Source organism: Euprymna scolopes, chromosome 8 (genome assembly GCF_053919585.1).
Source record: "Euprymna scolopes isolate OS-2025 chromosome 8, ASM5391958v1, whole genome shotgun sequence".
Classification (NCBI taxonomy): Eukaryota; Metazoa; Mollusca; class Cephalopoda; order Sepiida; family Sepiolidae; genus Euprymna; species Euprymna scolopes.
In genome coordinates this window covers 106,915,315-106,941,584 of record NC_136489.1, presented here as the reverse complement: position 1 = coordinate 106,941,584, position 26,270 = coordinate 106,915,315, and the positions used below count along the sequence as shown (strand labels likewise).

Genomic DNA, 26,270 nt, shown 5'->3' with positions numbered 1-26,270 from the left:
ATTGGTTTTCATCCGGAAAAGGGGGTTGCTAAAAGGTCAAAATTGATAAATTGGTACGTGGGGGTATCGGATTTTTATCTGTCTATTACCTGTTTCACGAATGCACACGCGCAAATGGTTCACATGGTAGATTACTTATATTAAGAAGAAATAGGTTTGGAAGCACTTTTTAAAGACTGTGTCCAGCTGGCCTAATGTATATCGTACTTGACTCACTATCTGTAGATTTTGGTTTGGATCTCAGCTCGAGTATTTCTTCTTCTTTTTTTACTTACTTACAAGAAGAGAACTGTTTAGAAAAATACATAATACTTGAATGCACATGTCACAGTTTCTGTATGAATTAAAATATAACATTTATGAGTATTTTACGGCCGAGCAACGCTGGGCAGCTTGCTAGTAATATTATAATGCAACAAACTTTTATAAGTTTCAAAAATATTGGGAAGAATTCACTTAATGGTAAAATCTATTGAGTTTTGTCATAAGGAATGACAACAATAATGTTACTACCTCTAATAGTAATCCTACATCTGCTATTTTTATGATTAGTGATACGCTCATTATAAACAATACGCACATATATATGTTTCCACATTATGGAAATAATTCCATCGAATTCAACATGAAAATCTACTACCATGTGTGTTTCTTTTGTTAATGTTGCTATTTACTAATACATTAGCAACACATACATTGCAACTTCATAGGATTAATCTGCTCCGCATCAACTATTCCCCGTAGAAGGTGGATGACAGAGCCCAAGAAAAATGTCTGCGCGATTAAACGCTCAAGATCAAAGAGAAAGTTTTACTGGTTTCTTTGCCACGTCGACTTCTAGTTTATTACGTAATTTCCTTAACACATAACTATAAAACTTTCTCAAAATCTGACCTTTATTCTAGTAAAGAAACTGGCCTCGACTGCATTCAAAATATAGTGCTCAAAACCCTTCAAGCAGAACTAGCCTCCATAGTTACAAAACTGTTTAAACTTTGTCTTAATGAGGAATGTTTCCCAATATCGTGGAAAAACCTTATCAGTCTGCTTCGTATTTAAGAATTTTAGTGATCGTCCGTCATTATCTCAGTACAGACCCATGTCTCCTGTGCTTCATGAGTAAGTTGCGGGAAGTTGTGTTAAATAGAGAAGTGGTCAACTATCTCATCAAAAATAACCCACACAGTGGCATGAAATATGGTTTCCGTTCTGCTAGATTTACAGCTGATGTGCTAACAGAAATATGTGCTAACAGCAATATCTCAAAAGAATAGCGAATCTCTCGACAAGGACTTTGTTTCTAGGACAATTACTCCTGACATGTTTAAAGCTTTTGATAGGATATGGCATAAAAATCTACCTCACAAAATCTCCAGCTATAGAGGGCTTATTAAATCATTTCTCTCTCATAGACTTATAAGAGTAGTACTTGATGGGCAGACATCAGGAGCTCACAATATTAATGCTGGCGTTTCTCAAGGTTCCATTCTGGGCCCAACTGTCTTCCTGATCTACATTAATGATCTTCCAGATCATTCGTAGACAATTATGCAAATGACACTAACATCTATGGTAACACTTCAAAGGCAGTAAATGAACAAAATCTCTCTGATGTTCCTCTTCTGATCTTGTGTTGTGAAATTGGGAAAAAGGAGTCTGATTAATTTTAAGACATCTAAAACCAAGCTCCTCTCATTCCATTATCTGACCTCCCCCCTTTGAAACCCGATTGACCCGACTTTAAAGAATTTTTTTTTCTAACTTGTAACATTAAGGGCAATATTATTCTCCTGAAACGCTTAATTCTAAACACCTCATAAAATCTAGATTAAACACCTCATAAAATGTAGATTAAACACCTCATAAAATCTAGATTAAACACTACCCTTAATGTGGTATTTTTTTTCCTTTTGCACCGTGTTCGTAAAATTTTAAATCGCCTTCGTTTAATACTATTCTTTCATCCTAAAGCAATTTGTAAATACTTACAGTGTTGACAGGATTGTCCCCAGTGTGTTGGTGGGCAGACGCATCTCCCTTTCTTACAACGACCGCCGTTGAAACATGGTACTTGGCAGTTGTGTTTGCGTTTGCAGTAGCGTCCTGTGTAGCCGGGCTTACACAAGCATTTTCCCGGTTTGATACACACGGCCGTAACCGGACAGCGAGGGTCGCAAATGGCTGAAAAACAAATAAATAAATTGATAAATAAAATGAATGCATTAAAATTCACGACTTTTCCAAAGAAACAAAAATACAATTAATATGTATTATTATAACAGAAAGTGGCGTGATTTAATTGTTACAGACGTTGACAGTGACTGTAACTGAGCAAGAGCGCGCGTATAGTAGGTGTATGCAAAGGACAAAACCGGGTGCGATATTACGTCTCGAAAATAAAAAAAAAAGGAAAAAGATTACAAAAGGGGAAAAGTATGCCCAGACCAAATTCACGTCAGAGAATGGAACGGTATTCAGAAGGCATTTGAGACGTATTTGAGACATGTACCCCGCGAGAGGGATCACGTCAGAGAAGGACACAGATAGACGTGTTACACACGGTGGCCGAGGGCGACAGGAAAAGACCTGTAAAGAGATGTCCGTAAATAAATTTCGGTTGCTTTACTAAGGAAAAAAGAGAGTTTGGATTAATGGAGTTAGTATCAAAGAATTAGTATCTGCTTTGAAGTTACACTCCTTAGAATAGGATTAAAACTGGAAGATGTGGTTTTGAAAGGAGGTATCTATGAGTATGGGGTGTAGATTTAAGGTTAATATCTACTAGGATTAAGGAAAGATCAAATATGGTTTGTGGATTAGTGACTAATTGGAAATTATAGTATAAGGGTTAAGGTGCGTTTCGAAATGTTAGCTTTCATATAAAGATAATCACCACTATTTTATCCCATCTAAGTGAAAGAAAGATATAGTTGCTCGTTAATATAGACAAACAAACATCCACTTGTGAATAAGGTTTAAATATCCATGATAAAAGCATGAATCCGTGTATTTCCCTTTCAGCTGTGTAATAAATAGTATGGTAGACTGAACCTTTAAGATTCCAAAATAGCAGCAGTTTTCTCTTGTTATCCCGGCATTATTTTGAGTAGTCCTGAACTTTTGTGACTGGACATACAATTCCGGTTTAGTAGAGTTGAGATTTATGGCTCGCACAACTAATGCTTTTATATGGACTTCCTGTTTAGACACCCTCACAGCGTCAAGATGGAAGCGAGACTCGTATATGCTGCTATAGCCCTCAATATTTAAAAGCAGTTTTAGAATTAATTATAAGTCTGATAATCAACGCTATAGTAAATTTAGGTGTACCGGTTGATCGAAAAGTAAATCTCTATACTTGCAATTTATTACTGAAGTAGAATTCTTACAAGAAATGAATAGGGGTCTAGGTTTTTGGGGATGCACGATTATGTTTTTCTTTAGTTCTAAAATTCCATGAGCCATATTTTTGCCGCTGGAAAAATGCTGTTTTCTGGCTCAGCTGCTGTTTTAGATTGGTGATATAATATGCAGAACGTCTAAATTATTTCATAGTATTCATCACTATTCGTCTGTTAATTTATTCATCCGTTAACTCTGATCTCAAAATGAGTGTTTAGCCTTTTTAAGCAGTGTTTTCAGCAGAATCCTTAAATACGGATGCCACATTGGTATTTTTCCAGCTATCAGGGAAGCAAGATTAGGCATGGCATTTGTTGTAGTGTTTAGAGAGATCAGGTGATAGCTTAATAGAAAATTTTCCTATTAATATAGCATGGATAAGATCATGCCCAGGAGCTTGCAGGTGTTTAGGTCTTTATGACATTAGGGATATGGCGGAGGCTATCCGATCATCAATTGTGCTCATCAGTAAAATATCATTTTTTTTTGTAATCAGTTGATGCGTTCTCATGCGTCTTGAACAGACAGCTTCGAATACTGGCATCCATATTAACTACTTAATAAAACCTTATGTTATACCCTTTCTTATTATATTCTTTTTTTTTTTAAAGAATTATGACACTTAGGAGTCACTTTCAAATTACACTGTACATATAGCAATGTATTTTTTTTATTACTTATGCAGTTGACTTATGATGGATATTATAGAATGATTGGGAAAAAATAAATAAAATTTGATAGTCGATTAGGCCGATTTATGAGAACAATTTATTGGCATTAATATTGAAGATGACAATATTGTAGCCCGCAAAGGAAACAATATTGTGGTAATATGTGCTTAGTGATTGTGAGTTATTTCAAAGGAACTTTGTTAATAAAAGTTACCGTTGGTGACAAAATATGATATTTATTGATTGCCAGTTAAGCAGTTGTGGAGTTTTACTTTATCAAATTTAAATGATTAAGTATGTTTTGTAGATTTTTCGATACTTAATTCATAAAATAAATGAGAGCGCTTTAAATTACATTTTTTTTAAGTAAGAGATAAATAGAAAAAAAAAGATAAAAGTTTTTAACAGAAACTCATCGCTAAAAATATGATAGAGGAAACAATAAAGAAAAGTTGAACGGATCGAAATTTGATATGAAGGAATATGGTATTGAATGTCGGGCGACAGCAAAAATTGATCGGTTCAAACACTTGATACGTATAAATTGAAAATCAATCTCTAACCGGCGCTGACAAATTGATATATAAATACGGCAAGTTGCGAAGTCGTGTGATCTTCCCTTTTCTTATGGCTGAGGTCGAAACGTCGAATTGACGGACCCCGGTCGCAAGATGACTGGCGTCATGTAAAGACATAGAGAAGTTTTTGGACGAGAGGCCGAACATGTTGAATCTCGTATCGACAGAAGTGAACCCCTAGCGCAACCACGATAACGAACTTAGAAAATCAGACGTTCGCAGTGTTCGACACTAAATAGTTATACATTTATATAACATTTAATTAGTGTTTATTTTTGCTTTTATAACTGTTTTTAGACTGTTTACTTATAAGAAGTCGTCTGTCTTTTTTTTTCTTCTTCTTATGACGTCACCAATCTGATCGGAGTGACTTGCTAGAGAATACCCGACTTCCTTTTCAGCGCGTGTCGACTTGAATCGAATACACAACGTGGGCAAGTAAGTAACCGCTGGCGTCCTCCATACGACAAGAAGGAGTCGTGATCCAGAAGGGCCAACCCCCTTCCCATCAGGGACAGCTGGCAGGACGGGAAGAAACGTCATAAATCCATCGAAGATGAATTTTTATAGAATTAAATATACTTGATAAACACAAGTTACCTATTTTGTATAATCAGTATTCTTTCAATCTGTCTGAACGTCTCCCTCTTCCCCCTCTCTCTCTCTCTCTCTCTCTCTCTCTCTCTCTCTCTCTCTATATATATATATATATATATATATATATATATATGTGTGTGTGTGTGTGTGTGTGTGTGTGTGTGTGTGTGTGTGTGTGGATGTATGTGTTAAAACTGCAACCGATTTATAATCGCCGACCCTTTTTATAACGATGAACTTAGAAAGTGTGTATTTGCTTAGTTGCAGTTTAAAGCCGGCGTCATCTAAAAAGGCTAGTTAAATCGTGTTCCAGCTACAGCGCGTGGTATTGTAAATTGGTTGCCCACGCTTGTATGCCTGTCTACAAAGAATTGCAAATTACTATATCTGGCCACTATTTGATTAATTCTCAGGATTCATAGTACATCCGTCAATGGATATTTTGTCGGTTTTAACTCTCACGAAGTAGCTGTCAAGAACTTATACTAACATCTATTGGCGAGAGGTGTCTTCTAATAACGTCGATCAAGACAATTAATTAATCAATGATGCAGATGATAGGGTTGGTTTGCTCTAAACATTATAGTCATTAAGGTTTCAGTCAAGCGCACCCAGGACTATAATTTGGAACTGGTTAAGTCATTGAAGTTCTCAAACATTATTAATAGTTTTTTTGTTTGTTTTTAAAGGGGAAGATGTGATATTAGGCTTGGTTCTGGTATCACATATATAATCTCCCTGCAACCACCCTTTCGTTACAGCGTTTCACAAAGGCGGAAAGAAATTAAATATAGCAATGAGAACTGAATTCGAATGTGTTTTAAGAGTTAAGAGACGGCATTACGTGGCTTTTGCTGGAAACACATCCAAAGACCATCAGTTTAAGATCTCCATCACGCCTTAGACTTTGCATGGACTGTAGATGTGCGACCTAATTTTCTGTGAGTTGTTTAAAAGGCCCTGAAAAGCGTAAGAGAATTTTGAGGGTATATACAGCTATTTTCTTACTCTATGACTCGCCAGTATGGCAAAACACAGCCAACGACTCAGCCCTATTTTCAGTATTCAGTATAATATTGATATTGACATTATATGTAATATTAACATCAAGTAAACTGTTTTTATTTTCATAAATTCTAAAATTCATGAAGATTGAAGAATTACAATATTCTTCACTCCAAACCGACAAAAAAGAGTCTGACTAATATTTCAATATTTTTTATATTATGTTTTCAACTAATTTTATTAATATCAAAAGTGTCCAGATTAGTGTAAGACCTGATAAATAGTTTTATTGCATTCCCACGCCAAACAAGGCACATCGTCACTTTGATGTAGGGGGCTAATATCTGAGAATAAGTTGCATGAATACTGTACTGGGAGTTGAGTAGCAAGATGTTTGTTTACATTACACATGAACTTCAGCATGTTAGTACAGCCAGGGAAGCAGGAACTTCGAAAGGGATTCCAAAGTCTAGTATTTACTAAATAATGTCTCCTTTGCAAAAATACAGCAGTTAAATAAAATTTCAAAATACAGAAGTAGAAGGATGCAAAATATAAGCTTGAAGTATAAACACAATTTTCCTTTTCGACAGTGAAACTAATTGGGAGACAATATAAATAAAAAAATATAATGCGGAAAGTAATACAAGTCAATGCAGTTTTAAAATCATCAGCAAGAGGGAAAAAAGTCCAGACTGAGAATGACAACTCTTCGTTACAGGCATGTAATCCTACCAATTAGAACAAAGGTTTTAAAACCTGAGATTCACTTCGTGAAGAGTAATGAAATGTTAAGAAAGCGATATACTACCAAGGAGATATGTAAAAACCTTTTGCTCCAACAAAAAAATATCAACGAAACCATAAGCTGTGTTAGTGGATATGCACTTTTTAAAAAAATGGTTTTCCTAGTGTTATTTAGTCGGTTGAGTCATGGTTTTGCTTTGTGGGTGATTAAAAAAATCAGGTGAAATATTAAGGGTCGATTCTGCGCAAATAATGGGTTAGCATTTTTATCACTTGTTATTGAAGAGTTAATTCTGATAAAAAGCATCAACAGAATAGCAAAGACTACGTGTAACGTCCTACCTTGTCGAGCTCGTACTGCTTTATTAAAACACGAAATCATGAGTTTCTATAGTTTTGATAATTTGCAATAGTAGCTTCAATTAAATAACTGCAATTTCAAAACTAATACTCCAATTACATTCAAATTTAGACACATGAAATTTGAAAGTTTATACTTTGTAAAAAGAATATGAAATTTTCATATTGTTATGCAAATTGATCGCATTTATGTCCAGCCAGTCTCAGCTACTGTCGAGATATATTTACCAATCTTCTTGTTCCCAGAATCGTCATCAATGGATTTCCCCCTGGTGTTTTACATTTTGCTCTTGTATTCAAGGTGAAATAAATGCGTTTCTTTTACAACTGTTCATCTGGATTTGTATTCTCTACTTTTGTCATCTGCAGTATTTTGCATGTATCGACTTTCTTAGTTGTACAATCGATCGACACTCAAACGACCTGCGCTGCAACATTTGCATTTCATAAAAATTAGTATTTTCAGAAATAATACTAAATATTCCAACCAAACAAATATAAATATTCAAAGTGATTATAAATGATAATTATGCATTTTATATAATCATTTTTTTATTACTCTTTATTTTTATCGCCTAGTCTATGTATTTGTGGGAACTCTGACAGAATTCCCGGTCATATTTACACGGTAGTAGGACTTACGATTTTGACAAGTGGCTCCTTTGTATTCTGGCAGACATTTGCACCGATTGAACCCAACACATACTCCTCCATTTTGACAGGCGTGTTCACATTTTGGTCGGACTGTTCGCACTAAAACAAGAAGGAAAAAAAAAACAGAAAAATTAACTTGCGTTCTATGAATAGTAAACAAAAGAAGGCTGATTAAAGTAAATGATCTGTGAAACTATTACAGTGTTTACATGAAAATGTGACTACTTAATTGTTAATCAGATATGTGTTTCTGGAGCACGCTAATAAGAAAACCATGTTCTGATCATTGCCCCTTTATATGCAACACCTCCGAATGGTTCAGGGGTATGAACGCAACAGTAAAACGTATAGCCTGGAGCCGAGAAGCTAGAGTGTTATTATCCATGCAATCAGTGGCTTCAAAAGGGCAATTTCTAATTATTGAAGGAAAGGAGTTTTATCTTAGTAGCATAAATGTAACCATCCATGTACTTTCTCATTGCAGTACAGATTGGAGTTAATTTTCTGAGACTACAGATATTTCTTTAGATACATGTATACATTCGCTTTTCAAGCATGTTGTACAGATCGTTCTGTCAGTAAATATACCCATCTCAAACACAATTTGAGCGGGCAGGTAGATTTGAAATATCAAGAGCGATAAAGGTCTAATGACCAACAACTGCGGCACAAGTGCATTGATTTCATATAGTTTGGGTATACGCCAATCAGCAACAATCATGATTTTATTTTGTCTTTGATAGATTATTATGTTAATTATTAGGCCAGGAATACAGTATAATTTAATTTTCATAACGAGACTTTCATGCGATATTTTGACATATAAAGATATTCCGCTATAGCTGCGTCGTCCCGTGCATTACATATGCATTCAGAGATGATCGTTATGATATCCGCACCATTGCTTAAACTTATACTGGCGATCGGAAAGGAGTTTAGTTAACTTGGTTAATTAACAACAAAAAGAAATTCGGGAAGAGGAAGAAGAGACTACTGTAGCATTAACTGAACCGGTCAGTGTTTTCAGCAGAATCCTTAAATATGGATGCCACATTGGTATTTTTCCAGCTATCAGGGAAGCAAGATTAGGCATGGCATTTGTTGTAGTGTTTAGAGAGATCAGGCGATAGCTCAACAGAAAATTTTCCTATTAATATAGCATGGATAAGATCATGCCCAGGAGCTTGCAGGTGTTTAGGTCTTTATGACATTAGGGATATGGGGGGGGCTATCCGATCATCAATTGTGCTTACTGTGCGCAAAGAGAATTTGGGAGTGGGTGAGAAGTTATTTATTATGTCAGATCACGTTCCAGATTTTAAAATGAGCCTTACTAAATGCAATATCAAATTTCCCAAAAACTTCGTAATTCACAACCACTAATACTTTTTTGCTGTTTAATTAAGGAAAATTTATGATTTATGATAATTTCATAATACCGATACAACCAGACTAGTTTACTGAGCAGCCAATCTAAGGCTCTAGGTGTTTCGCTGAATTTGTTTATTTACCGGTAATTTACTGCCGGTAATAGACTTCCACAGAAAAATCGAAATGTCAACCATTTAACGCAGTATTTTCTTTACGTCATGGTTCATATTTAGATTTAATTTAATTTCATTTATTCACTTATGCTTGATTCTTGTTAACATTTCTAGCGAACCCTTGTGGTAGTCATTCCATTATTTGATAAGGGATTCGTTAATGCACTGTGATTTAGTTAGTATTCATCTCTTTTCCACCGCAATAAGCTGTATCACAAGGTTTGAAGGTAGGAGGTTTAAAAGCCAGCGGACAAGTAAAAGTTCAACCATCGCTCAAAAAAATGCATGAGCAGCCATTTCAGTATTGCACTGTAGGAGCGCTTCGGACGATTAGCAACAAACTAAACTATTCTGAGTGCGAGAACATAAGACCTGGGTAGGTGCCTTTCTTCCTCTTTCGAAACTACACATAACTATACATCAGACCGACAGAATAAAAGCCGTCTACCTTAAAAATTGCGCAGACTTTGCTCCACTGATTGTGGAGAACGTCTTATTAATTGGTATGGATAGCCTTCCCATAATGTAAAGCTATATAGTATTACTATTAAGTCGAAATCAAATAGTCCGGCTAAAGCAGTTACGCAAGCAAGCTTCTGTAATCAACGGTGTCAAAAATTGTTAATATATCGGTATTTTACCTGTAAAGGAGATATTTTGTTCGCAATGCAAGTTAAACATAGAACGACCCACATGCTTGAAATGACCCTGAATGCATCTTTCAGTATAATTATTGAGTGCGTCTTTAGTTTCTGGTCCAATTTCCGGCATCTTTCGACAGCTTTGGTAAGCAGCTGGAAGATGTCAAAGTGAAAACTGCTAGACGGTTAATTTAAAACGCAGTGTTTCCCTGTCTTCTCTGTGTAAAGAATGCCTTTTATTTAGAGAGCCGTTCTTAACATAGGGGAATAACGTGTTGTTTATCATTTTAGGTTTCTTTTTTTCTTTGTTCTTTTTTTTAGGGGGGTAATAAATTTCATTGTTTCATTGAAGATTTTCGTGTTTTTAGAGCAGATTAGCTAATAGCTTCAGCATCTTCAGTTGCTTACGTAACATCCCGGAGGATACTGACGTGAAGTTGTCGGAGATTGTGCCGTAAGCTGAATAAGTACAATTATTTGATTAAAAACTGATAATAAGCCAACCGAAATCAACGTATTTAAAATTGTAAAAAAATATTTTCTTCTTTCAAAATGGTTTTCTATGCTCAGAAATTGTATGACACAACGTATTATATTCCGAATAATTAACAAAAATATTCAGTAATATGTTTTATAGTAGTTGTATCTCGTCCATCGAAAAAAAAGAACGAAACTAATATTTGTCAAGGATTTCAACAGCGTTACCTCTCCTTCGTTTGCAACATAACACTCCTGTCGTATATCCGGCCATATATGAACAACCTCGGCTTTTACGTGGGTGATAAACATCGATTCTACCCTTTGCCAAACATGAACTCTTTGAGTATCGTAAGCGTCTGCAATTCCTTCCAATGCCAGCCATATTTTCTTTGTGACACCTGAAACAGAAAATATATCAGCAAAAATAATATAGATTTTTCTCACGGAAAATTAGAGATTTGATTCATATATAAGCATTTTTAATACCTACAGACACCAGTGTTTCATCCTCATCCCCCACTGAATCATCAGCACAGGAAGTTACGATTACCGCTGGTCATGGGATTCAAAACCTGCAATGAAGCCATCTCTATCTTCATTTGCAAGGAACATAACCACAGGGACGCCATCAACCGCAACGATATTCAAGTGAATATAAACATCTATAAAGGTTCAAACGTTATTAAATTTTGATTTACAGTAATCGAGTGACTGAAGGCCACGACCTCATACGCGGGTCAACTGACTTTCATTCACAGTAAAGAAACATGATATATATATATATATATATATATATATATATATATATATATATATGTGTGTGTGTGTATATATATATATATATATATATATATATATATATATATACATACACTGATGAGCTGTGAAACAGAGAAACAGTTCTGTATGTGGATGACTATAATGCTTCCTATCTTAGGTTGAGTTTGCTGGGAAGTGATATACAAATTACCATTAGCATATTAAGCGATGTTATTAGTGTAAACAAATTGAGCTTAGGTATTTGGACAGTGTCAAAACACTGTTAATTCACTGCCCGCTTAGCAGCAGCTGAAAAGCGGTCGGGTTTCGATCCTGGCTGTAGGTAGTTGCTTGTCTAGCCGCACTAATGAGCTGTGAAACAGCGGAACAGTAGTGTATGTGGATAACTATATACATATAATGGGTTGCTATGCCTTAACTAAGCTGTGACGTTGAACCCCCGCTGACCTACAAAATGGCTTATAAACGATGTGCAACTCAGTGGCCTCTGCCATTTAAATTCCCGGCGTGCGTTACCGTCGCGGCGCTGATTTCGCTAAACGTATCTGAAATAAGAAGCGGATGTTTAGGCACTTCCATAAACTGATACACTTTTCCCCTCTGATTCCCTCGGAGGAACTAGAAGACTTCAAATCCATGTGTTAATATGTGCCTCTGCCTTAAGCCTGGCAAGAAAATAAGCCTACCTACGACTTTGATATTGCCAAACTGAAAAGCAGATGCCTTGAAGAGGCATTCCGGTTAAAGTTTAAAGTCTCATCTTTTTAGTCGTTTTGAGACACTTTAGTCTGAAAAGGCCTCAGCTGAAAATATGTGCCAGATCTTCAAAGATAGAATCAGAGAAACAGCTTGTGAAACCTTTGGGTCGATCAGAGGCCATAAAAAGTTTGGATTTAGTGTATAGTCATGGACATTTCTAGACATATGAAACTAACTAATTTCGAGGGCTGCAGAGGACTACTGTTGTCTCTGTCGGGAGAACACACGTTCTGCATTAGCGAACCGTAATGTCTTCTGGTAGGATACTACAGAAGTCATGAAGCATGCTGCAATTGCCATGCTGCATATAACTAATGATGTTTCTTTTTTTCTACTGAATAAGGATATTTATACGAGTCAAAGCGTCCTGTGCGATTTTTCACTACAAAAAAAGACGGCATTCTCCATATAATGGATTCCATTCTGTAAGTCCTTGGTTTGTCTGCTATTTACGCATGTCCTGATTTAACTCACTAACGCCAGACAACATCAGTTCTTTTCTATGGTAACAATGATTGTTACGTCTAATAATTTGAAACCACTTATTAACACATAAAATTGTGTGAATCGCTCTCAGTCGTGAGGGGACCGATTAGACAGATTTAAGAGGAGCAATGAGCAGAACGATTGCCATGGTGATGAACATTGATACTGATTTTACGCTCATAACGAACGCGGAAAGTTACTTTTTTTTGTCCCTTAAACTATAAATTGATTTTAACGTTCTGTTGAAAGCATTAAGCGCGCGATTTATGTCTTTGTTTCCTTTTTATATTGCTATCTTGATTCAGGTTTAATACTAGAATATGTAAAAAATATAAAACTTTTGTTTAATAGAAACATTTCATTATATATTTCTACTTCATGAAGGTGTCTTGTCGGCATCCCCATAGGTTTTCTTTATGTTTCCCTTAGTTGTTGTTGTCTTTTTTTCTTCAAAATAGCTAAATATTAAACAGACGCTATCTAGTAAAATTGCATAATCATTAAATGTTTGATATCCAAACGCATATTTTTAAAAAAAGTCACGTATATCAAGAGGTCAGGACGAAAATACAGTAGAAAATAAACTGAATTAAAAAAAAAGAAAATAATTTTTTTATCGAAAATAATAAGTTTAATTCCAGAAAGCTATAAGAATATTCATTCATCATTTAAATTAATGGAAAAAAGCATGGAAAGTGATTTTAATAATCCCACATTGTTATACGTCTTAACCTACTCTTGTGCAGTTATAGTCGATATCTTACTGCTGGTGCAATTCCCTACCTATATAAGAGCCAGGTACGTCCAAGAATGAAGTACTATTGACACATCTTTTTGGTTTCTGTCTTTATTGATTATTCTTATTCAAAGTTCCGTAGAAAATTATGCAAACGTTTCAGAGTTTTACAGAAAACAAGGCCGATAGCCATTAGTCGCGTGCTCTCGTGTAATGAATGAATGCGTGAATGTAGCATGGACATGAAATTCTTAAAGATAAACTAAAATGACCGAAAAATGGACTGAAATGACTTAAATAAATGACTTAGAATGACTTTAATGAACTTAAGGATGAATTGAATGACCTTAAGAATGACTGGAATGCTTAAAAAAATAAATGGAGTCCTTCAAAAACAACTTGAATGATCTGGATAAATACTTTAATGGTTTTGTGACTGACTGATTGTAAAGTGGGTGATCGTTTTACATTAAATTAATACAGAAAAGTGATCCCCCGCTTTATATCACAATAAGTACAGCATGTAGTAAGAACAGATACTACACTTTAATCTTGGCAAAAAGGCCAAGAAAATGGTATATATTTGCTCCCCCACCGAGCAAATTAGGCACAAGGCCAATTTTATTAACAACAGACCTTTGATCTTAACCACCTTAACATCTCTCTCTATCTCTCTCTCTCTCTCTATCTATCTATCTATATATCTATCTATCTCTCGTAAATTACAAGGCTCTCTATCGCAAGATAATATAGAAGAGAATAGTTAGAATGCGACGAATCTAGACGACTTTTATACTGAAAATAAAACATAACGTTCCTTTCATTCTTTTACAAGCATTTACAGTTGTGTAGCGAACATCAACAACGAGACGTTTCAACGAGAAAAACGCGGAAGTTGACTACGTTGCAATTGAAAGCTTCATCACTCCAGTAAAAGGATGACACCGTATACAGTAGCCACGCATCAGCTATCAAAAGATTTAAATTGAAATAAAAACACGAGTAAAAATAATTAAAGAATTTTCGACTTTTTTACAAAGTCACCACTTATCAAGGCCCTGAGACTACCCGAGGATAAGGGTTATTGAGTGTACAGTAGTCAATGGAATAATATCGTAGTAATCGTTAGTAGTGGAAATTTGGTATATTGGATTTCTTAAGGGGGCGGGTCATCATGCATTTGTTTACGTTGGACTTGAAGACTACCAAATTGTAGTCAGCTGGAAAGCAGGCAAACAGAATAGAGTTCTACAGGTGTGCAGTTCTAAGAAATAAGCTTTTTTCATGGAATTTACGCTTTGATTTAGGCACAGATAAAGAGTGAGAAAAAATATTGACAGTGATTTCAACTAAACGAGTATTTTTCGTGAAAGTTTGGCGAAGTGGGGAACCATATATTGGAGCTCAGACGCGCATTTACCATGCAAATAACAATAAAGCAGATACAGGATCGCAACGTCTCTCCTGTGGGAAAGAGGTTGCAGGAAAGAAAAAATTGGATCCTCGACTAATCTACGAAGTCTACTTTGAACTCTTCTAGCAGCTCCTGCCAAGATATTGCGACAGTACTTCATCCTTGAACGTACCTGGCTCTTACATAGACTCAGAATTGCAGCAACAGTGAAATATCTATTGGGTCGATAGAAGGATCTCACTATTTTTCCAGCGACCTCGGCAACAGATTTGGTGTACGTGTTCTATTTCAGATCAGGAGTAAAGGTCAAGCCCAGAAGCTTGTCAAAACATGGAGACTCCCCAAAACGAGCACCATTCATTTCAATTGATGCCAGATGGAGATCAGAGCGTTGAAGATGTAAAGATAGAAGCTTGGTTTTAGATGCATTAAAAGTAACCAGCCACCTCTTTCCTCCTTGTAGCACGTGCTTAAGATCAAAGGAGAGAGAATCAGAGAGCAGTTGGTCGTTTACGACCTTTAATGTGTTGCCATATATGGTTGTGTCATCAGCATAAATGTCTACGAATGATCTAAGCATGTGTTTTGGGAGATCATTGATATGGATCTATTTACTGATGTATTGACTGATATATACTTATATCTATGAAATCATTTTTATATTATTTGGAGTTGGTAAAAGAAAGATAGTTGAAAACAACATTAATGCTACAACGTTACATATTTCTCAAAGAGTATATTGTCTTAGTTGGGAAATGATGCATATGTTATATGCCAGTAGTTACTCACCTGGTACATTTGCCTTTATGGTTAGCCGCGTTATAAGCGTAACAGCCGTGCAGGTCGTAAATGTCTGCCCACGTGATCTTTTTTATGGCCTCCGAATCTTTCGGGTTGCACACGCTCCAGCCCTTGGCGCACAGCCATCGTGCTCGCTTGACGTGACCCTCCCATTTACCCTTGCAGGCATGGATGTTTTTGTAGTTATGCAGGCCTTCGGTCTTTTTATCTGCGCAGCCGGATGTATAGTCTGAAGAAACCCAACATCGAAGAAACGATAGCAGATTAAAGGAAGGGCAAAAAAAAAAAAAAATGAAGACACGTCAAACATTTATTTTGATGACCAAATAATAAAGTTCATGAATCAATAAATAAAATTGATAAATAAATATATACGCATTACAAAAAAGCAGTTTAAGTATTCAGAATGTTCAATTAAGGCAAAAAAATATTTTTAAAGTAATACCTATGAATTTATATTTCCTATATACAACGATGATTTTTGGTGAACGCAATTATTTATAGAGGCAATATCGATGTTAAATTAATCGTAATTTTCTACTTTTTGAAAAAAAAAATGATTTGCTTGGTTGTTTTTGTTTTACGGCATATCAATCCTTTTCAGGTTATTTAATGCCAAATCCAGTGATTTTTAAGAAAATTTTGTTAATAGAATATATTTTGTTTTTTTTTCAACTCGGTTTCTATTCAAGCCATAGTTAGGACCCTATCAGGTACTACCACTCAGTGTCAGAGTGGAACCGGCAGCAATGGTAATTAAAAAGTGGCTCCACACTCCCCAAAGCCCGCAAGCTAGGGGTCTCACCATCGTATATAGTTTAAGGTCATATCCAGAACCGAAAAAAAATTATCCAGCCAGGATTCGAGACTATGCCCACAAAGTGAGAGACTATTTTAAGCGGATATCGGCATAACACCCAGTAAACAGGGCCAACATCCGAAAGCTGAATGTTTTCTGTAAATGTAAATACTTTGTTTTGTGTACTGTATATGTTTCAGATTTACATTATTCAAATATATCGCCACAGATGTTGAGTCTGTCTTTGCGTAAAAAATAAACTATATTTCTCACAATATTTTTAATCAAGAAATCCTTTTTTAATGGAAACTAGCTAAAGGTTGTTTTGGTTTCTGTCTTTATTGATTATTAATATTTCAGATTCCGTAGAAAATTATGTAAACGGTTTAGAATTTTACATAAAAATACTGTCAGAAATATATTCCTATTACACACACACATATATATTTATCTATCTATATCTCTGTCTTTCTGTCTGTCTGTCTCTCTCTCTCTCTCCGTATATATATATATATATATATATATATATATATATATATATATAAACAGAGAGAAAGAGAGAGAGGGAGAGAGAGAGATACAAAAAGAAACCAACCAAGTTATGTCTTCATCAACGTTTCGTCTTTATTGACTTCTGGATGAATGAAATTAAGAAAATAAAATCTCTATACAATATTTGAAAGTATATTTTTGTATAATTAAATGTATGACTGTTCTATTTCAGAACAATAAAGCCGTTGGAAATTCAAAAATTGAATATATATAATTCAATTACGAATGTGTAACTGAAATTAAATGAGTGTATTTTTGTTATGTAATATATTGCTTATACGTATTAATTATTATAGATGGTGTTTTCTATGGTTTGAAAAGGTTAACCTGTGTATAGAATTAGATTATATACTTTTAAAAGCAGTTTACTCATTGGTGGCAATAAATTATAGAAATCTCGATGTTGTTTAATTGTGCTTGAATTTGTGATAAGCGAGGATTCAAGAAGTGCCCGTCGCGGTTTGTTTCAAATAAATTTAACTATTTTTCTTGTTTGAAATCAAAAGTATGATTATGCTGCAATGAATAAGAAAATAATGCATTCAGAGAATTGCTGTTTCTTATATCTCTTTTATGTTTATGGCGCCTTTTCCCTAATCTATGTCGGATTTCACCAACGTATATATGATGGCAATTTTGGAAAGGGACAGTGTATATGCCTGCATTGGAAATTTGTTTATTTTGGAAACATTTTGTTGTATTTAATGTTTGTTTAATAGTTTGTGATGTGTTTTGTGTTATCGGAATTCCTACTTTGTTTAGAGTGTTGCAAATTATTGTACCTATTTACTATGCCTCCCCACGGGACAGAGTTAGATACCAGGGTCGTTTTTTAACGTGGAGAAAAGGTACAAAAATAAAAATTGTCTCAGTCGTGAAGGAGTTCTCCTCCACCGAAAGAGAACAAGAAATTGAAGTGCAGCATCTGAAGAACAGATGGTATTTATTTGCTCCCCCACCGAGCAAATTAGGCACAAGGCCGATTTTAATGTGAAGAGTGAAGGGAGGGGGAAGGGAAAAAGGGGACCAGCTCCCGAGAGGTGGGAAATGGGAGCTGGTTAATGGTCAGGCATGTGGGGTTGCCCCCACATCTGGTCTTTGCTAGTCATAACTAGTCATAGCTTGCAGCATCTGTCGGACAGATGGTATTTATTTGCTCCCCCACCGAGCAAATTAGGCACAAGGCCAATTTTTAATGTGAGGAGTGAAGGGAGGGGGAAGGGAAAGAGGGGACCAGCTCCCGAGAGGTGGGAAATGGGAGCTGGTTAAAGGTCAGGCATGTGGGGTTGCCCCCACATCTGGTCTTTGCTAGTCATAGCTAGTCCTAGCTAGTCATAGCTTGCAGTATCTGCCGGAACAGATACTACACTTTGATCTTGGCCCAAAGGCCAAGAAATATAGCCATTATTGTATTACTGGTGTGTGTGTGTGTGTGTGTGTGTGCGTGCGCGTGTGTGTGTGTGGGGGGGGTAAAAGATGTCTGTTTATGAGAGAAGTGTCTTCTGTATATGATTTTTGCTTATTTATTCTGAAAACTGTGTGGCTTTTTTTTCTTTGCATTTAATATAAAATATGGGGAATATTGCAAATTTTAGAATTAGTGAGGTATTTGAATTTTTCATCCTGATATTCTAAACTGCAAATTCTGAATGTACGTAGGAAGAAACTAATTATCATACCTGTTTTTATTTTGTTATTTATGGTGTGAGTAGAAATGTATGTAATCATCTTTGTGTGCATTTTTGTGGTGAACTTTGAAGGATAGTTTATTATTTGATTTTATAATAAGTAGAAAAGGTTATGAGTGATTGTTTTCTATTTCATAGGTGAACTTTACGGAGGCTTCGACTAAGTCTAATTTGTTTTGAATATTATCTATGTGATTGTTTTCAGGAAGAACACTTTTAATGTCGTTAATGTATCTAAAATATCCTGTGTTTGAAGGTAATCTAAATTTGAAATATAAAATGCAGGAAAATATAAACAGTGAAATAGTAAAAAGAAAAAAAATACAGACGAAGGGTTAAGATAATATACAGAGAGTAACGTAAATAAATAGTTGTACAAATAAATGGTAAGTTGCGTCCACAGAATCTACTCTTAATGTGATGTTAATCCGATTCCAAACTTAGTCGCGACAAATCGACGAAAACGTTATTTTAAGTCTGACAAGCGAAATTTTTATTTTTCTACACAATAACAAGAAACAAACGGAATTCTATTTCGAATTCAAGCGTGATTGACTAATGGAAATGCCATGTGAAAATTAATCGTAACCGACCGACGCAAATGTTATTTTTGAATAAACAATTAGCAAGCATCAAATGAAAAAGATGACAGGAAATGTGAAAATATTGCAACAAGTTTAAAGTACATGCAATTAAAAATATGAACAAAGGGAGAATAAATATTCTAACATAACTAGAAAAGAATAATGATAATCTGAAGACTCTCTGTGGGGCACAAAAATATGACATACTAACGTTTTTCGGTGGGAAGCAGCTTCAAATGACATACTACGCTAAGAGGCTTACTTGAAACATTATGAATTGAGACAATAATATTACAAAAGGAATAAACCTGGCGTACTTTTCTAAGTGAATCAAGGTAAAATATATTACATACTAGCAGTCATAAAATAAGCGAAGATATTATATATAAATGTATATTTATTATTTATTATAAACAGAATTACTGTAAGTAACGTTAAAGGCCTCAAAAGCGAATAAAAATAAAAACGCGGAAAGAAATTTAGACATGTGCATGCGAGCATTATGTTTTCTTTTTCTAAACAGTTCACTTCTTGTAAGTAAGAAAAAAATACTCCAGCTGAGAATTAAAGCACATCCTAAAGACATTGAGGCAAGTACAATAACCATTAGGTCAACTTGACACGTTCTCTAAGATGTGTTTTATTCTTCGCATAAAGAGGCTGTTATGTGAACGATTTACGCATGCGCTTTCGTGAAATAGATAAAAATCCAATAACCCCCGACGTAACAATTTTTCAAGTTTGACCTCGTTTTTCCCGAATGTAAACGGATTAACAAAGATGTCCGCATCTCTGAATACCCTATATACCAAATTTCAAGTCTGTAGATCAAAAGTTCGTTGAGTATATAGGCTGAGAATTGTCGTCACACACACATTCTCACTTTTATAGCCATACTAGAAGGCCGCCCGGCGTTCCCAGGTCTTAAAATGCGCATAAATATTATAGTTTGCGTAATACAGAAACTTAGAATGTCCATGCGAGTATTATGTTTTAAGCGTGTTCTTCTTGAATGCAAAAACAGAAAAAAACATACTCGATCTAAAATCGAAGCCAACAACTAAAAACGGGGAGTCAAGTACGATAACTATTAGATCAGCTTGACACGATCTTTAAAAGATTTTCCGAACTGCTTATTCTTTACATAAGTAATCTGTAATTTGAACTATTCGCGCATGCGCATTCGTGAAACAATCAGCAAAGAACTAAAAATCCGGTGACTCTCACGTAACAATCTTTCACATTTGACCCTTTTGCAGCTTTTTCCGGATAAAAACGGATTAAAACGTTTTCCACATGTCTGAATATCCTATATACCAAACTTCAAATCTGCAGATAAAAAATTTGTTAAATATATAGGTTTATTACTGTCCTCTCACGCACACATTCTCACTTTTATAGATATACTAGCAGGTCGCTCGACGTTGCACCTTCAGCGATAAAATGACTATTTAAACCAATATTGGAATAGACTTATTTTGGGAAGAGCCTATTCTATAGTTTTTAGGAAGCACATTAAATAATTTTCGTTCATTCAATATTTTCGTTTAAAGATGAAAAAAGCCCACTATTTTAAAATGAAATGTGACCAACGGATAGAACATCTTTGAAGTGTGTGAGGGCGCCCACCCACACAAAGTACGCGTCTTCTTCCAAATAGAAATATGTCACGAATCTTACAGTAGGCAATTGACACGGGGTGATGATGTCAGAGATAAGAGAGCGAACCATAACTCAGTTCCTTAGGGAGCCGCGGGCCTCTATAACTGAAATACTGGCGCACGTTTTTATCTGATTAAATCCAATAGGTCAAAGTTAGGAGACTGTGTCTTGAGGTTGGACACCTCTTCCACTGTCTCTTCCTAGTGCATTCCATGGCCCTTGGGATCTTTGATGTAGTTCGTTTACAAACGAACGCATTGTCTTTCTCTAGATTAATTTTAAGCAAGAGTGACTTAACTCATTTTCAGGATACACTCTTGTTCAGACAAGCTATATCTCATCATTGAAGCTAACGAAATCTCGACTGTTTCACTCGGTTCCGCTTACAGAAACTACGCTTAGAAAGCAAGATCTATGGAAATAAAAACCAATGGCATAAAATGATTATAGTCAAGATTGTCTGCTCTATTGTACTTCCGGTTTCTACTGTTTCTACTGTCCAGGCGGATAGGAAAGACATTCTTAACATAGGGACAATCGGGGTTTTAACATTATCTGAAATAAAATTATCATCAACCAGAAGAGGTCATAATTGATTGTCGCCGTCATCCCGTCTGTGGAACAGAAGCGGTAAGTAAAAAAAAAACCAGTCGCTCTTGATTATAACTAATACGAGGATAATTATAACTCAATAAAATCGCTTATTGAATTATTAAGTTATTTTAAAACATCGTTTACGTTTACATGTTCAGAACGTATGAAAGATTATTAGGTTTAAGGATTAAAAAAAAACAGCATTTGATAAAGCTTTGGGGATCAATTTTTTGTTCATCCCCGTGCACAATGAATGACAATTGTTTATTCAAATTGCATTTAAATTTCGAAATATTGAGAAAGTCGGGGTATAGGGAGCAGGGAAGGAATTACAAAGGCAAGAGGTCAAAAAGAAAAGAAGCTATTAGAGTATTAAATCTTCTGGTGAGTATTTTCGTTGAGTGGGTAAAGTGCATTAAATTAATAGGAACACATTTTGTAGAAGTACTTGTAAAATAATGATACTCGCCGTAGTAAGTACTAGTTATCAAATTAGCATCATTATTCTGTTTATATCCATTATTATTACTAGCAGTAGGAGAACTAATTGTAGTAGTAATAATATTTGTTTCAGTTGTAGGTTAGTGCAAAAACAATATCGTTTTCTCACATATGTTATTTTTATATATAACTAGCCTGAGTGCCCGACGTTTCCCGGGTGTTTGGAGGTGTGTGTTGAGCAAAAAAAAAAAATAAATAAATAGTGGTAGTAAGCAGGCAGGCTTGAACCTGTGCCGCAAAGGAGGAAAAGAACGTGAAGAAAAGTGACGTCTTTGTCGTTACATCCATCGTCAAACCGGAAGTGACGTAGGTTTACATTAAGGCTAGTCAATCCACAAGAGGGGATGCCTTTCGAAAATATCGGCGGAAAAAACGACCCCTCCTTATAGAAAATGCCCAGTTGAGGGTGAAGAGATTAATGTTTTTAGCCAATTTTTCGATATGCAGTTCGAAGTTTCGAGCTTCAAAGCGATACCGACCTTGTGAAAATCCGTCGCCTCTGTCGAAAGTTTTAGGCTGATACATATACATTTAAAAAGACAGGTGAGATTTATATTATAGATATATTAACTAATTCATTGATATATATATATATATATATATATATATATATGTATGTATATATGGACATGTTATATATCATTTTGAAGCGCGTTTTTTGCTGTATCCAATCGTGTTATTCGTTACCGTTTACCATCTCTTCATTCGTTTTTCCAGGCTTTTCGATAGCATGGACAAAATTCAAATCCGCACGATTTTCTTATTCCAATTCAAACTAGGCCGAAAAGCTGCCGAAACAGCTCGTAAAATCAATGATGCTTTTGGCCGAGGAACTACTAACAAACGTGCGGCACAACTGTGGTGTAAAAAAAAAATTGCAATAGTGACGAGAGCCTCGAAGATAAAGATGGTCACGACAGGCTGACTGCGGTTGATCACGAACCTTAAAGCCTTAATTAAAGTCGATCCTCGCAAAACCACACGAGAAGTCGCTGTTAAACTTGAGGTCGACCACTCGAGGTCGACCACTCAAGGTCATTCGCCATTTGAAGCAAATAAGAAAATAAAAAAGTTGGATAAATAGGTGCCGCATGAAATGTCTTCTACGCTCCTTCTGCACAACAAAAACGATCCATTTCTCGAGCGGATTGTGACGTGTGATATGAATTGGATTCTCTACGACAACCAGCGACGTTCGGCAGAGTAGTTTAATGCTGGAGAAGTTCCACGACATTTCCTGAAGCCGAAATCGCACAAAAAAATTTAAAAAAAAAGGGGTTATGGTGACTATTTGGTGGTATTCAGCTCGTCTGCATCATACCTATTTAGTCCGGGTGAAACGATTACTGCCGACAAATTGACAAAATGCACCAGATGCTCCAACGTATGTGCCAGAGATTGGTCAATGTGAAAGGACCAATTTTTCTCCATTACAACGCTCGCTCGCATGTTGCTCAACTGACCCTGCAGAAGCTGAGCGAATTGGGCTATGAGACTCCATCTAATCCGTTATATTCACCGTACCTCTCGCTCACCGATTACCACTTTTTCAAGCACCTCGACAATTCCTTCGCGAAAAATGCTTCATAAGCCGAGATGATGCCAAATCGGCGTTCAATGACTTTATCTCTTCCAGAATTCCGGATTTCTATGCTATTAGGATAAATAAACTTGTTTCTCGTTGGCAAAAATGTGTCGATTGATTAATAAAGTGTATTATAATAGGATTTATAATCTTTTGAAGTTGAACGTTAAAAAAGTACATTATTTTTGTATCAACCTACATTCTCTGAATACCCACTATATAGTCTTGTAGCAAACCAGTAATTCATGCAAACTCGATGCACAGTTGTAATATTAGTACAGTAGAACCCCGGGGTCGGTGGCCGTAGGATACGGATTTATTGGTTACGATGTTGCATACGATATTTTCCGGTCGCTGGTTACGTATTTGCCCCGTCTTACGGTGTCATTTATTATATTGTTTGATTGTATGCATGTGTATTCTATACTGTACTGTTTTTTGTTATTAATTTTTAAGGCCGTATCTTGGGGTTCAATGTACAATTTTCTTCCAAAGTCAACAAGAAACAGACGATAACTGATTGTTTATCACGATAATTTAATTACAAAAGTTTTAATTAAGAACGTTCTAAGAGGAATGTTCAAGATTTCCACAAACAGTGAGGCTCAATTATTAGGCTGGTGCAAAAATAATGTCGTCTTTTATCATACATATATATATATATATATATATATATATATATATATATATATAAATATATATGTAAAAACGACATTATTTTTGCACCAAGCTAATAGATTAAATAAGTTTAATCGGATCAAAATCGATCAGGAATAGCATTTAATGCGTACCGAAATCTCAACGTATTACCGTCAGAAAGAAGGGTCGTAAATGATTTATGTAGAGATTTCTCCTGGATTTAAACATACATCTTTTTCATGGTTTATTTCAAGTTTGCATCTACAACTCATTTAAGCGAAACGGACAAGATCACGATAAAAGTCAAAGAGAAAGTTAGACTTTTTCCGAGGGAAGTTCTTGAATATCATGTATCGTAATATGCTTGTGAACGAGGAAGTATAGTATATCAAAGCAGTAGAGCGAACACTTTCAAGCGAGGCGATCGCTGATCGTTAATCTCCATTTATTAGTCTGGTTCGCCGAATGCGTTTTTGTTGGTTGCGGGTTAATAAAATTTAAAACCTCTTAGAAAATATACGTACCAGTTGAACTCAGATGCTTATTGGTTGTCATATAAAGAACATCATTCATGTTGGCTGTTTTTAAATGTTACCAGAATAAATGGGACCCGTTGAGTCACTAAGTGGTCTCGGATTAGATTCTAAAAGAGTTACTTTGCTAAAAAAAGTATTTTTTTTTTAAATCAAAATTCAAAGTAACTCTTATCGCTCCAGCTCTCCTGCCTCCTTTCTGTCACTCTATTTTTTCCAGTTATATACTTTTGGTAATATTCTAATCGCTTGCAATAGGCTATTGCAATCTTTTGTGTTCGTATTACTTTTGACTGATAAAAAGCAGGGAGATAAAGAGAGAGAGAGATAGAGAGACAGAAAGGGAAAGAGAAAAGGAGAGGGGGAGAAAAAATTATATAAACTTTTCAAATAAAAGGGGGTTGTTTTAAAAGAAACGCAGTAAAAGTGGTTATGATCAACAGACGTAAAGTTCGTAAGAGATTGGTGACAATTAAAGTCCATTTTTTTCAAACATAACTCAATCCTCAAACCAAGGCATAATCAAACATGCATGCTGCCTGATTAATATATATATATATATATATATATATATATATATATATATATATATATATATATATATATATATATATAGGAAAACATCTTTCGATATTTCACTTATCAAATATCATTTCTGATTGTGGTGGCAGTATCTTATTTAAAAGGGGCTATTTCAATCTTTTTATCTTTTCTTTTTTCTTAGGGGATGAAATAACAGACGTGAGAGTGATACATACTGTATAAAATAAAATAGAGAGATGATGGTCAAACAACAAACAGCGAGATAATGAATGTGAGTTATTTACAAATTATTACTAATTAAAACAATTAAAGTTAATCTATTTTCGCACATACTCAAAAACCGAGTAATATTTGAACATGTATTTTGTGTGATTAAAAGATATAGAAAAAATCCTTCAGCAAAACGAACGTTAATTAACTCCGCTTTATTATAAAAATCAATGATAAAATGCACGTTATCTTTGTCTTAAAAAAAAAAAAAAACTATTGTATATGTAGCGACACGCCAAAGACATAAAAATGGATGTATAAAGATCATTCCAGTTATGTATACATTTGTCTTAACAACCTACGCAAATTATGTCGAAGTAAAAATAAATCTATGCCTCTTTGCACGGACGTAGTACACAGCAGTAGCACGTGACATGGTGTCCACTGTTCATCCAATCAGAGCTCCAAGAAAACAACTTTTATCAAATCTTTAAAACCTATATAAAGACACTGCGTACAAAACCCAAATCAGTTTAGTTCAGGATGCATTAAGCAACTTGGCAGCTGAGTCCGCTGAGGTTCGACGGAAAAAAAAACACCAACATAACTTCGCGCGCATCATACATCTAAATTCTCGACATGGAAGTACAATATCAACGAGAATTAATATTTTCCTTCTTTGTCTTTCATATTAACGTTCGACTCTCACTGGATTAATTAAAAAT

The 26,270-nt window shown here is 35.3% G+C and overlaps 1 protein-coding gene across 1 annotated transcript in view; it reads right to left on the bottom strand.

Moving 5' to 3' along the window:
- Positions 1–26,270, bottom strand: part of LOC145283705 (uncharacterized) — a 390,390-nt gene that overhangs the window by 1,217 nt on the left and 362,903 nt on the right. The window contains exons 9-12 of the mRNA XM_080132730.1: positions 15,644–15,884; positions 10,905–11,077; positions 8,003–8,113; positions 1,990–2,181 (exon numbers count right to left, since the gene is read on the bottom strand). Of these exons, the coding sequence (XP_079988856.1) occupies positions 1,990–2,181; positions 8,003–8,113; positions 10,905–11,077; positions 15,644–15,884 (717 nt within the window). The remainder of the gene's footprint in view (positions 1–1,989; positions 2,182–8,002; positions 8,114–10,904; positions 11,078–15,643; positions 15,885–26,270) is intronic.